Source organism: Pecten maximus, chromosome 9 (assembly GCF_902652985.1).
Source record: "Pecten maximus chromosome 9, xPecMax1.1, whole genome shotgun sequence".
Classification (NCBI taxonomy): Eukaryota; Metazoa; Mollusca; class Bivalvia; order Pectinida; family Pectinidae; genus Pecten; species Pecten maximus.
In genome coordinates this window covers 10,445,531-10,459,590 of record NC_047023.1, presented here as the reverse complement: position 1 = coordinate 10,459,590, position 14,060 = coordinate 10,445,531, and the positions used below count along the sequence as shown (strand labels likewise).

At 36.8% G+C, this 14,060-nt stretch overlaps 1 protein-coding gene across 1 annotated transcript; it reads left to right on the top strand.

Annotated features, from left to right (window-relative positions):
* LOC117334559 (zinc finger protein Xfin-like) lies at window positions 1–6,314 on the top strand. Its single transcript, XM_033894243.1, has 2 exons — window positions 1–231; window positions 1,972–6,314. Exons 1-2 carry the CDS (start codon window positions 60–62, stop codon window positions 4,476–4,478), a joined length of 2,679 nt encoding a protein of 892 aa, XP_033750134.1. The 5' UTR covers window positions 1–59; the 3' UTR covers window positions 4,479–6,314.
* The last annotated feature ends 7,746 nt before the right edge of the window (window positions 6,315–14,060 follow it).

The window sequence follows — 14,060 nt, the reverse complement described above, 5'->3', positions numbered from 1 at the left end:
CGGTTTCGGCGGCTATGCTTGGGGAAGAAAGCCTTCAATAAATTGAGTGATAAACAGTCATGGTGGCCTGGAATTCAACAGAGGCTGAATTCGATGAAGAAAAGGGAGAAATTGTACTGATAAGTCGTCATCGACTGCAAGATAACGCTCTTAAATTTAACGCAGGAGCCAAATTAGCCAAATGTGTCGGGGCCGTCTCGATCTTATTTGTCAAGTCAGATTTTAATACAGGTGCGTGTCTTGTCAAAATCAATGTTCTGATCTGTCCATTTTGCCACATGAGTACATGTACTGGTTACATTTCCGTCTTATAGCTCATTTTTTTGGTACCAAAATGACACAACGTTGTTGTGATCACATATTCAAGTTAGTTTATATTGAATGGAAGAACACGATTAATACTCCGGGATACGAGACTCCGGACTTGAACAAGACTAGATAAGTTTTAACTGTAGCTACTACTTAAATATTTCACCGTGGTGTACATTTTGAGATATACATGCTTTGCGTAGTTCTAGAAATAGCACTATCAAGAGCTATAAACAAGATTTTAATGTCTTTGTTTTGCTATAAAGAATGTATATGTTATATCTTGTTTATCAACAGGTCCTGTTTAATGAAATGTCTGCCTTATTGTGGCTTGTATCTTTGAATCAGAATTAAAACTTAGCACCTGTTAAGTTCTCTTAGCCAAGTTTCCTGTGACCCTAAGACCAGACGTTATACCTTTGACACACAGCTGCAAATAATGAAATGTAATGAAAAATATTTGGGAGACTCCCAACTAAACGCTCTGTGCGATTATTGGCATACATCCTACCAGCTCATGCTAAAGGGAAATTCAATCTTGCCAGAGAATAAAGTGACTTTATACCCTCCATTCTATAAAGATTGAAAGATAGGTAACAGGGCTTTTGGGGGACGTTAATGGGCCCATTTCCAATTGGAATTATTTCATTTTGAAGCCAAATTCTCAAAATTGCAGTTTACTCCTGCAAAAATCTTTCCCAATTCACCAATTTTCTTCCCAAAAAGAGACAAATAGGCCCCTATCCGAAACCAGTGAGGAAAAGCCCTGAGTAAGGACATTAGAACTAGTGTGAAACTTTCCCTTGGTAGCTGGCCAATGAGCCCAAATTAAAAGCACAGAGTAAAATGCATTTGATATGTATATGCCAATCAGTATTTGTTTACATTTCATTGCTTAGACTTGTAACATACACGTGGATGTTTGAAAAGTTTTGATTTGGGTTTAAAAATCATTATTGCATTATGACAACATGCTAGTTATGGCGTTAAGTTGTTCTTTTCAATACAATTTTAGTATGTCTATATATGACGTCATGTTACTATTGTTGTATGATGATGTGCAATTATGTCATTAAGTTATCCTTTTTAATAATAAGGCCACAGTAAAACTTGTGCTCATGATCAACTTCTTATACTCTTTTTGATTAGACATGTACATTGTAAGGTCATGTCACTGTTGTAGTTGGGAGGATGTGAAATATGACGTCATTAAGTTGTCCTCATTTATACTGGTATCTATGGTACCAATTAAACCATTGTGGGAGCAGTAAGAGAATATGCCTACTTTTATCACTGCATGTTGTAAGGGTACCGTATGTTATAAGAGGTGACTAATTGTGAGGCCTCCTGCAGGGTCGGGGGTGGGGTCTCCTTTGTCTTCTGTTTAGGGTAAATTAGGTAGTCTTAGAATATATATATAAGTATATAAGAATAAACTGCTGTATTCCACTGCTTGCTTTTCGTAGACAGTGATCAGAAGTGCCCCCCCCCCCCCTTGAAGAATCAGGGATTTTCCTCTGTGTCTCCAACTTATGGGACATGGAAGAGACTAATAGATCATATGTCCCCCCCCCCAGTACTTTCAAATTATTACTATTTGATGTTTATCATGTATATTGTCTACATTTTTATTTTATAACATATGTTTATCCTCTGTTGTAGATGCTGCCAAACAAGGGGAGAAAACCAATGATAATGAGAAGGTCACAGTATCACTACCAGCATCCCTCAGTGTTGTACCAGTTCCTTGTCCAAGTTTTATCGCCCCACCAGAACTTGACAAACATCCACCTGAGTTTCCCATCACACCTAGTAAGCCAGTTAAGGTGGTCCCCAAAAAACCCTCTGTACCTAGCTTTAACCAAACTTCAGACCCTGGCTGGGTACAACAGGAGGATGATGATGATTTAGAAGAAGACAATGAGAGAGAGATACCATGGCCGAGCGAGGATTTATCACTTATGCCAACAAACCCAGTAAGGAATGAGATTAGCCAAAAGAGACCATCTCAGACTCACCAAACCAAGAAAAGTCAAAAGAAACCTTCCTCATTTTCTTCTATGGAAATGCAGGTTCTAGCTAGTGGGTTAAAACAAAAGCTGGACTCCATTAATTTACCACAGCCAAATGTAGGTACAGACAAGGGTATTGAAGTGCGAGGAACCTTCAAAGGCAAAAATACACTGTTGAATAAAAAAAGTACTGGTCCAAATAAATGTAAATACTGTCGTAAAGTAATCAATTCTTGGGAGTCCATTGTAGAACACGCATTGGAGGACCATGGTATGATATCTGAGGATTCGGACGAGGTGGCCTGTCCTATCTGTAAGGGCCTTTTCAGCAAAAGAGATATGTCTGCCTTTATACAACATGTCCAGCTACACGACAAGAACTGGCAAAACATGTGCAAAGACAACCCTGCAATGTTTATACAGAACTCTGATGAACTGAGCTTCACACCTGATCAGGACTCGGACTTGGAGGATAATGATGGAGAAATGTATTTGGATGATTTTGATGACAGCCAGTCAGATCCTGATCAGCAGGGCACTTTTAAGAGGAAGAAAGGAGGAAACCGGTCATTCCCGCGTCTTAATGCACGCCTCACATCAGAGGTCCTGAAGTGTACCGAATGTGGGGAGCAGGTCAGTAGCTACAGCAATATTCTCCACCATTGTAAACTACATGAGATGTTCAAACAATGTCCAGTGTGTAGTAAACAATTCACACTGAGAGGAGGCCTGCTACGTCACTTCATCACACACGTGGACAACAGGGTGTTCACCTGCCCATCTTGTGATGCTTACTTCACACGTAAAGATAATTTGAAGCGGCACATAGAAAAGAAATGTACTGGTATTCCTGGTAGTGGACTTATGTCAGGAATCGGTGTCATGGAAAGGCCTCAGGGGAAAAAGTTCAAGCCAAATCCAAAGGAAAAGCTTGTCCTGAAGTTTGGTAAGAACTGGCCACAGAGGGCAATGGATGCTGCAGGAACAGACATCTATGAGTCACCGTCAGATTTTGGTACACCCGAATCTAGTAATGACATGTCCGAACAAGATTTTAGGGTAATGGGCACCGAGATAAAAACCGAGCCACAGACTGATGATGACCAGCAAGGGTATACAAGTGTCAGGGTGGAAAACTCAGGACATGAACAGTCCAACCAAAACCAGGGCCAATTTTCACCTGCTCCTGGTCCTAGTGATGAAAGAATTTCACTAAGACCAGCTCTCAGCTACAAATGTGCCACCTGTGATGTTCACTTTAACAGTATCCAGGAACTCAAGAGGCATGTTCTTGTTGAACACTCTGAGGAAACGCCATCTTCAAGCAATGTTCAAACACACCAGGGCTACGAGGAGGCAGAAGAGCAGGATATCAAACCATTCCTCAACAGCAACCATTACACTTCTGACCTTGACTATACATTCCCTCAAGGTCGCCAAACTCACTCAGGCATTACCCATAAAAGCATTCAGGAAGAACTTCAGGCAATGGATGTAATTGACATCGAGTCTCTAGGCAAGTTTACAGACATGGATGAGGATAGTGCTCAAAGTCAAAACCAAAGAGGACAAAATCTCAAAGGAGTTCCTAATAGTCTAGTGGGAGATGATAGCGGCCACCCTTCAGGGTCCTCGGAGGGATTCGTCGGAGAGGGAGTGATAGACGATATGGGAGATAATTCCTCAGACTCAAACTTACTAGGAGTGGACAGTCCTGACCAATCAACTAGCATGGACTCCTACACTGAGCGAAATGCTGATTTTCTCCGTAACCTCGGCGTTCCAAAGGGACGAAAAGGTGCTGTCAATAAGACTGCTCCCATCTGCCACTTCTGTGGTATGGTTTTCGAACGCCCAGTAGACATTCTCCATCATGGAGAAGTCCATGAACTTGAACTTCCAAATCAGTGTACATGTACTGTTTGTCTGAAGGAGCTTAGTGGAAAGGACAGTCTCTTGCGACATGCAAACTCGCATATAGGCAGGTGGTACCCATGTGACGTGTGTTCTGCCAGTTTCAGTCGCAAGGACAACCTTAAGCGACACAGAAGGAAGCATGATGAACCAGGGGGCATGGAGATGTTGATGAATCTGATGCCATCTGGCCTGGAACTGATAAGTGACCAGGATAGTACAACAAATTTTCAGGATGCGTAGTAATCCTGATTTTAACAGCATTTTTATATAGCATAGTCGGACAATGTATCAATTAAACTTTGTTGTGTTTCATTATTGTTCTCAATATCATATTTATACATTATACAAATTGAATTTTTTAATCTGATTGAATATTTATTGGTGATTATCAAAGTAGTATATGTGTACATGTGTAGAAGTACTAGTGTAAATGAAATATTCAGTATTTTTTTGCGAGTTGTCTCCCTTCCCTGCATACCTGAGGCCAAACTGACTACAAAATCTTGGTGCCCTAGAGAAATGAGACTGGAGCTTTTCGTTATTTCTATTTAACCAAACAGTAATACAGTAATGTTAAATTCAACAGTTGATGTATACGTTTGATTTAAGACTCGCACATCATATTTTCAAAAAAAATATTTTAATTACATAGACCAATTGTTGATATGTAGTTGTAAATGTGGCTTTACTTATCTGTCAAACCACTTACCTATATGTAAAATGAAAATACCAAGGTAAATATATGCAAATGTAGCTCACCTGTACTAGTGTATTGGTAAATGGTGGATATATAATTCCATTTAATAAAACCTATGGAAGTTTTAATCATTGAATTTACTTGATATGGTATATTCATATTAATAATTTTGATTTTGATTTTTTGTATTCATTTATTGATTAATATTTCCTAGCTTTTTTTTGCTGTTATTTTCTAGATTTTATATATATGAAGTAAAAGAATAGTTGCGACCAGTGTGGTCCATTAGATAGCTAGAACAGTCATTTTGTTGGGTGTACCAGTATTATAATGCAATTTACCCTGGATTTAATTTTTTACAAGATCTGAAAAAAGGCATACCAAATATAGGACCAATTGATAGAAATTAATTACACATGAATTTTTTTTATTAAAATATCTCTGAAAAAATAGGCCTACCATATATAGAACTAAGTTGTGTATGTGAAAAAAAATATTCATCTGAAAAAATTGGCATACCATACATGTATATAGGACCACTTGATAAACTTAATTGCATGTGAGAAAAAATATGAAAGTATTTTAAATGAAAATCACATCTAAAAAGTAGTGTAATATTTTTTCTGAACATCTTATGATTATAATTACACAGTAATATTTTGTGGGTGCACAAGTTTTAGATATTTTATTAGCAAAGTCTGCTTTAGTTTCTACACTTTAAAACATAGATTGTGTCAAGGTTAGTGGCTTTTAGATGTAAACTATTATTTGAATGTGTATATTGCATTTTTCAAATGTATCTGCATATACCATTTATACCAAATTGTCTCATATATATGGAAAGCATTTGTAGAAGTCATATGTAAACTTGCATTTTAAAGTACTGTATCAAATATGAAATACACATATTGAAAACTGGAAATGTACAAATGAACAAAAGTTGTCTTCAAAAGACCTGTTGATATTTTTTGGTAGTCTGTAACATATTATTGTATTATTATCTCCTTGATGTTAAAACAAATTCCATAAGTTAATTGGGTGAGGTATTTACGATTTTTAATTTCTAATTAAAGACCTTATGATTTTTTCTTCGAAAAAAAACTACGGTTAACCTCCAGTGAGTTCGAACATGCACATAGTTCGAACGCACATTTTTCTCTAGGAAACTCCATTGACAGCTCAGAATTTTTACACCAACATTAATCAAAGCACCAATCTGAAGATGTATATAATCATATAGAACTTCTTCATGTAAGTTCCAGTAATGTAAAAATTTTCGGGATAGCCGTATAATATTCTTTTGACCCTGGATATGACGTGACAGGTGGCGTTACTGGTCAAGATGAAGTATGTGATTGGTCAATGTAGCAGTAAATGCAAAATTCAGATATGCAGTTAAAAACGAAACAAAGTTAAGAATGCAAGCTGAATAAGTGGATGTATCTTTTCAAATGACACATAAATAAAATTATATTCCTGATTCAAATGCAGTCTTATTATCACCAAAAATGATTCAAATCGATATAATTTTGTTATCCGTGCTGAAATGCATTAGTTCGTTGATTTATTTCACCATCAGTTTTACATTATAACCACCAGCATTAAAACTATATATGCCGTTTATCTTTTTTAAAAACATATTTTTCGTTTAGAAATATCTAGAATTTTATTCTATAATGGCATTCTGTGACACATAAGACATTATCATTGGATAACTTGTTAGTTTCAGATAATTTTGGCAATTTGTCATTGAAAGACTTCTGAGTGAGTGTTTTTAGTTGTGTGTATAATTTGCATGCTACCTCATGGGAGAATGTTTGAAATCAAATTATATGTGTCATTATACAATATATGTTATGTTTTGTTTTTTTATTAGTGACTTGTGATCTTTTAAGAAAATTGAAAAAAAGTGTTTTTTAACAAAATTTTTTATATTAAGTGATTTACCGTATCGCTATAATGATCAAAAGATACACCCTACAGAAATATTGCAATAGTACATTGTGAACCATGTGGAATTGCTATACATTCTTGCCAACTTCTTGGAATTCATTGACCACCTTTTGGCAAACTGATACCTTACAATACACATTTTAAGCTTCTATGTCTTCTGGACTAATTGGATTTAAAAATCATGAACAAAAAGAAGTTTTACGGAAAATCTATTTTCAAAATTAGAGTCAAATTCAAAAGTCTCTTGCCTGGGGTTGGCAAAATAACAGGTCTTGAGAAATGTTGGTCATGAGAACAAAATTCATACAGATACTTTTCTCTCCAAACTTTCTTGTTTTTGATGTCGGAATGCAAAAGAACATCAACGACGACGCAAAGATTTGATGTTACGTTTGAAGCAATTGGAACGAATCATAACTGCACTAGTTTTATGTAGCTGGCATTATGGCACTGGTATCAGAGTAGCTCAGTAATCAATGTAAAATAGGCCAAGAGAAATAAACTAGGCAAAAAAAAAAAAAAAATCCTATGACATCAACAGAATACTGAATTGCTATTTATATAGAAATATTAACATCAGTCAATATTTAAATTCTTGTACTGCAAACATCCCGGCCTGGCTCAAGACCAACTTTATTAATCAAACAAAAAAAACTGTATGACATAATTGCTCTGGTTTCATTTTTGTAATTTTCTGCAATATCACGATTTCATTTTCCTATACGGTTTCTGGTGTTGGCATGGTAAAGCGTACAGATTGTCATTCCCGATAACTTGCGATAAGTGTACCTATATTGTAGTCCTTGGCTGATGTTGAAATAATTGTGTAGGTTTTAGTTATATTTTAAACGTGTACATGTACACATTCAAAAACGTCCTTCTTTTAACTACATCCCTTGTGAACTATTCTAAGTTAACCAACTGCGTCAGTGTATTCCAATGAAGTATAACTGCCTGACAGATCAATGTAGAAATAATATAGTATGTGTGTTAACTTGTACAAAATACTGCTTTGGTATTTGAGGGCCAAATCCATCCCCAAGTTTTATTACGTATCGCTTTTATTACACAAGGCTTAAATTTTAAAGTTTATTGTCCTGAAAATAAAGTTATGAAATAACACATGCAATGTACATATTGACACATAGTTTCTTATTTTCTAAAGTGATAAAATTAAAATTATCTGATAACTTACGTGTACCAGAAAATGTTGGACAGATTTGTTAAAGTTTTTTTAGACAATACCTATCCAGCTATCGTTATCAAGAGGGAGAAAATACCTGCAACTCCTCAGATACGTTGACAAACTTGTTATCTCAAACTGATAGCTCGAAGACCTTGCTTAATTTGAAATAAATGTTTAAGTTCAAACATTAAAACGAATTTATGTAGAAAAAATAACTTTGTTACCTCGAAAACTCTGGATATCTCGGAAATTTTTTCATTGCCGTATTAACTTCGAGGTAATGAGGTAAGACTGCGTTTCAATATTAAGAAGTGTCTATCTTCCTATGATGGATGTAGTACGCTATGTATGACAGTATGTGGAGAATAATGAATCTAGACCCTATATATGATTGATATAAATTTGTATTAAAAGCTTGTATTTGTATAGAGTAGGGAAACTGTTGAAATAATGCATCATTAAATTTCCATGAACAATTGTATATATAAAATCTACATTTACTACAATGTATTATTATAGATCTAGTTCAAAAATGTAAAGACTTACTGTTTGTCGATATTGTCGTTAAATACATGAAATACTAGTCTTTTTAAAGTTGTCCATGTCATTGAGGTTTGATGTCAATTTGACATTGATATGCAGATAATTGATGTATATATTATGTGTATATAGATATATAATGTATATATTGTTGTGTGATTTTAGTGTTAGATGGAATTGTTTTATATAAATTATTGTAAATGTTATTGTAATTTTACATTATGCCTGTGCAGTCACAATGTTTTGGTTGTCTGGCACAACAAAGGGACTCTAGCAGCCTGATTTACACATTTCACTCCATTTGGATTTTATGCTGATACATATTTTAACCCATATTCTCTGTCACATCATGGCTGCTGTGTGTGATATGTTCTCCATTTCTTCATTGGGTTATAAACCTATGGGCCATGAACGTAATTTTTCTTTTTTTAATAAACTCAAATACAGTGTCATAAATTAACAATTACATAAATGTAGTGTCACAGAGATGAGGAGTCTGGTGATGCTATTTTACATTCTGCGTGGGGTTCCTATTTTTGGGGTTTTTTTTTGTTGATATTTATGATTTCTTTTGTTTTGCTTTTATTGTTGTGTTGTTACTAGATGTTTGTTCTATTGGTAAGCTGGCCTTGTCATCTAGTCATCATTCAGACAAAAGCTGAAAATTATCCTTTTTTTCTGGAGCAATACAAACATTTTTTTTTTTTTTTTTTTAAACTGTTATTTTGATTAACTTTCTGTGAAGATCAGAATGATTTTGAAGAAAACATTTTTTTTTTTTAAAGTTTATAACCACAAAAATTGCAAATATACTTGTGTCAAAGACACAGTCTCAGGAAAAGCAAGCCAGTCAAACAGTGGGCTGAGGTTGGGTTCCAGATTAATAAGGAATGTCAAACATCTGTGGTTGTTTTGGGTAGGGGATTTGTATAAGCGATAAATTCCAAACATTTCTGCAGACACTGGGCAAATTCACACACCGCGGGACATACTTTTCAAAGTAGGTTAGTGTGTTGTTTGATGTTTCCAGACATCTAATTATATATTGATATTTCTGTATACATTGTATTTTGTTGTGTTGGCGATTTTCCTCATGATGAGAGGATAAGTATTCCAAATAAAATATGTAATAGCTATTTTAGTGTTTTTTTATCATCGATCTTTATTCCCGCCTTGCGGAGATAAATGTTCCTGGAAAATTGATGAGGTATTTACCATAACAAAAACGAGTCATGAAAATATTTAGATTTTTTTTGGGGGTAAAACACAGGTTACGATAACACGATTCTTGTTGATTCCCTCTAACAAAATCCAAAATACTCTTGATTTCCTAAAAGACATTAATGTACTCTGATATTCTATGTAAAGAAATTCCATTAATTTCAAATCTTTTAAATATTACAACTCCCTGTATAGACGGTGTTTGCTATGATTTTTGTGATAAATGGATTCTGTTGACCTTGACCTTAATTCAAGGTCACAGGGGTCAAAAAGGCTAAAATCTTTAAACAACTTCTTCTCAATAACCAAGAGTCCCAGGGAGTTGATATTGGGTCTGTAGCATGCTGGGGTGCAGGGCTACCAAGTTTGTTCAAATGAATGACCTTGACCTTCATTCAAGGTCACAGGGGTCAAATATGCTAAAAAAAAAAATAAACGACTTCTAAATAGCCAAAAGACCCAGGGACTTGATATTGGGTCTGTAGTATGCTGGGGTGAAGGGCTACCAAGTTTGTTCAAATGAATGACCTTGACCTTCATTCAAGGTCACAGGAGCCAAAAAGGCTAAAATCTTTAAACGACTTCTTCTCAATAACCAACAGTTCCAGAGACCTAATATTTGGACTGCAGCATGCTAGGGTGAAGGGTTCCCAAGTTTGTTCAAATGAATGACCTTGACCTTCATTCAAGGTCACAGGAGTCAAAAAGGCTAAACATTTTAAACGACTTCTCAATAACAAAGACTCCCAGGGAGTTGATATTGGGTCTGTAGCATGCTGGGGTAAAGGGCTACCAAGTTTGTTCAAATGAATGACCTCGACCTTCATTCAAGGTCAAAGGAGTCAAAAAGGCTAAAATCTTTAAACGACTTCTTCTCAATAACCAACAGTCCCAGGGAGTTGATATTGGGTCTGTAGCATGCTGGGATAAAGGGCTACCAAGTTTGTTCAAATGAATGACCTTGACCTTCATTCAAGGTCACAGGGGTCAAAAAGACTAAAATCTTTAAACGACTTCTCAATAACCAAGAGTCCCATGGAGTTGATATTGGGTCTGTAGCATGCTGGGGTGAAGGGCTACCTGTTTCGTTCAAATGAATGACCTTGACCTTCATTCAAGGTCACATGGGCCAAAAAGGCTAAAATCTTGAAACGATTTCTTCTCAATAACCAACAGTCCCAGGGAGTTGATATTGGGTCTGTAGCATGCTGGGGTGAAGTGCTACCTAGTTCGTTCAAATGAATGACCTTGACCTTCATTCAAGGTCACAGGGGCCAAAAAGGCTAAAATCTTTAAACGACTTCTCAATAACCAAGAGTCCCAGGGAGTTGATATTGGGTCTGTATCATGCTGCGGTAAAGGGCTACCAAGCTTGTTCAAATGAATGACCTTGACCTTCATTCAAGGTCACAGGAGTCAAAAAGGCTAAAATCTTTAAACGACTTCTTCTCAATAACCAACAGTCCCAGAGACATAATATTTGGCCTGTAGCATGCTGGGGTAAAGGGCTAATAAGTTTGTTCAAATGAATGACCTTGACCTTCATTCAAGGTCACAGGAGTCAAAAAGGCTAACATTTTTAAACGACTTCTTCTCAATAACCAAGACTCCCAGGGAGTTGATATTGGGTCTGTTGCATGCTGCGGTAAATGGCTACCCAGTTTGTTCAATTGAATGACCTTGACCTTCATTCAAGGTCACAGGAGTCAAAAAGGCTAATTTTTTTTAAATCACTTCTTCTCAATAACCAACAGTCCCAGAGACCTAATATTTGGCCTGTAGCATACTGGGGTGAAGGGCTCTCAAGTTTGTTCAAATGAATGACATTGACCTTCATTCAAGGTCACAGGAGTCAAAAAGGCTAAAATCTTTAAACGACTTCTTCTCAATAACCAAGAGTCCCAGTGAGTTGATATTGGGTCTGTAAAATGCTGGGGTAAAGGGCTACCAAGTTTGTTCAAATGAATGACCTTGACCTTCATTCAAGGTCACAGGAGTCAAAAAGACTAAAATCTTGAAACGACTTCTTCTCAATAACCAAGAGTCCCATGGAGTTAATATTGGGTCTGTAGCATGCTGCGGTGAAGGGCTACCAATTTGTTTTCAAATGAATGACACTGACTCACATTCAAGGTCACGTCGATCAAGTATGCTTAAATCTTTAAATGACTTTTAGTGAAAAGCCAAAGTGCAGAGAGACATTATATTGGTCCTGTAGCATGCTTTCAAATAACTGCAGGATCCATATATGAAAAGATCACTGCATTGCAGGTGAGCGATTTGGGCCCATTGGGCCCTTGTTCCTGATATAGATAGGAATGTCGTTGTTTTCTCTGTAGAAACGTAAATCAAAAGAATATTGAGATTAATTGTACTAAAGAAAATCTCCATCTACAAACTAACGTCATAAATGCATTGTTGATATAGGTATATGTAAGATTAATTTCATCCAACAACTGGCGGATTTAAGGAGGGGGGCGCATTCCCTAAAATTGTATGAATCTATCGTGAAATACATTAGAATACAGGATTTTGCATTTACCTGCTAAAATTTTTTCACGGAGGAGTAACGTAATTTGGCACGCCCCCTAACTGAAAATCCTGTATCCGACCTTGCCAACCTATTTCAAAGAAAATCTCCGAACGCATGCAATAATGCTTTCCGGAATACACCTGTCCGTCAAGCTCTTGTCAGAAACTCTAGGACACTTCTGAAATAGACTGTATGTCAGAAGGTCTGACACAATATACTGTACCAGTCTGTATGTCAGAAGGTCTGACACAATATTCTGTACCAGTCTGTATGTCAGGTCCGACACAATACACTGTACCAGTCTGTATGTCAGGTCCGACACACTATACTGTACCAGTCTGTATGTCAGGTCTGACACAATATTCTGTACCAGTCTGTATGTCAGAAGGTCTGACACAATATTCTGTACCAGTCTGTATGTCAGGTCTGACACAATATACCGTACCAGTCTGTATGTCAGAAGGTCTGACACAATATTCTGTACCAGTCTGTATGTCAGGTCTGACACAATATACTGTACCAGTCTTTGTGTCAGGTCCGACACAATATACTGTACCAGTCTGTATGTCAGAAGGTCTGACACAATATTCTGTACCAGTCTGTATGTCAGGTCTGACACAATATACTGTACCAGTCTGTATATCAGAAGGTCTGACACAATATACCGTACCAGTCTGTATGTCAGAAGGTCTGACACAATATACTGTACCAATCTATATGTCAGAAGGTCCGACACAATATTCTGTACCAGTCTGTATGTCAGGTCTGACACAATATACTGTACCAGTCTGTATGTCAGAAGGTCTGACACAATATACTGTACCAGTCCGTATGTCAGAAGGTCTGACACAATATACTGTACCAGTCTGTATGTCAGAAGGTCCGACACCCTATTCTGTACCAGTCTGTATGTCAGGTCCGACACACTATACTGTACCGGTCTGTATGTCAGGTCCGACACAATATACTGTACCAGTCTGTATGTCAGGTCCGACACAATACACTGTACCAGTCTGTATGTCAGGTCCGACACAATATACTGTACCAGTCTGTATGTCAGGTCTGACACAATATACTGTACCAGTCTGTATGTCAGAAGGTCTGACACAATATACTGTACCAGTCTGTATGTCAGGTCCGACACAATATACTGTACCAGTCTGTATGTCAGGTCCGACACAATATACTGTACCAGTCTGTATGTCAGAAGGTCTGACACAATATTCTGTACCAGTCTGTATGTCAGGTCTGACACAATATACTGTACCAATCTATATGTCAGAAGGTCTGACACAATATACTGTACCAGTCTGTATGTCAGGTCTGACACAATATACTGTACTCGTCTGTATATCAGAAGGTCCGACACAATATACTGTGCCAGTCTGTATGTCAGAAGGTTCCACACAATATACGATTCCAAGCCAGTGTCTTTTTAAGAAGGTCTGACTCTGTATGCTTCATATGCACTTCAGAAAGTCCATATCAAGTGTTAAGCATTATTCCCCTTCTCGGATTGTATGTAATCTGATATCTATCCATGGTATATTAAAATATATGGTTTAACATTGATAGTTCCTCGTGAATATCTAATTGATGTTTCTCCGCTCTGTTGAATACATTATGTATGATGAGCGACCACAGCTATGGCCTATATCCTAGGCACGGTATCGACCCGCTGTTGTACCCGGG

What these genes read in the sequence shown, in the direction of transcription:
- LOC117334559 (XM_033894243.1), top strand. Translation starts at nt 60, where the DNA reads ATGGTGGCCTGGAATTCAACAGAGGCTGAATTCGATGAAGAAAAGGGA. An exon ending in CAAGTCAGATTTTAATACAG is followed by an intron (nt 232 to 1,971) that starts GTGCGTGTCTTG and finishes CCTCTGTTGTAG; the next exon opens with ATGCTGCCAAACAAGGGGAG.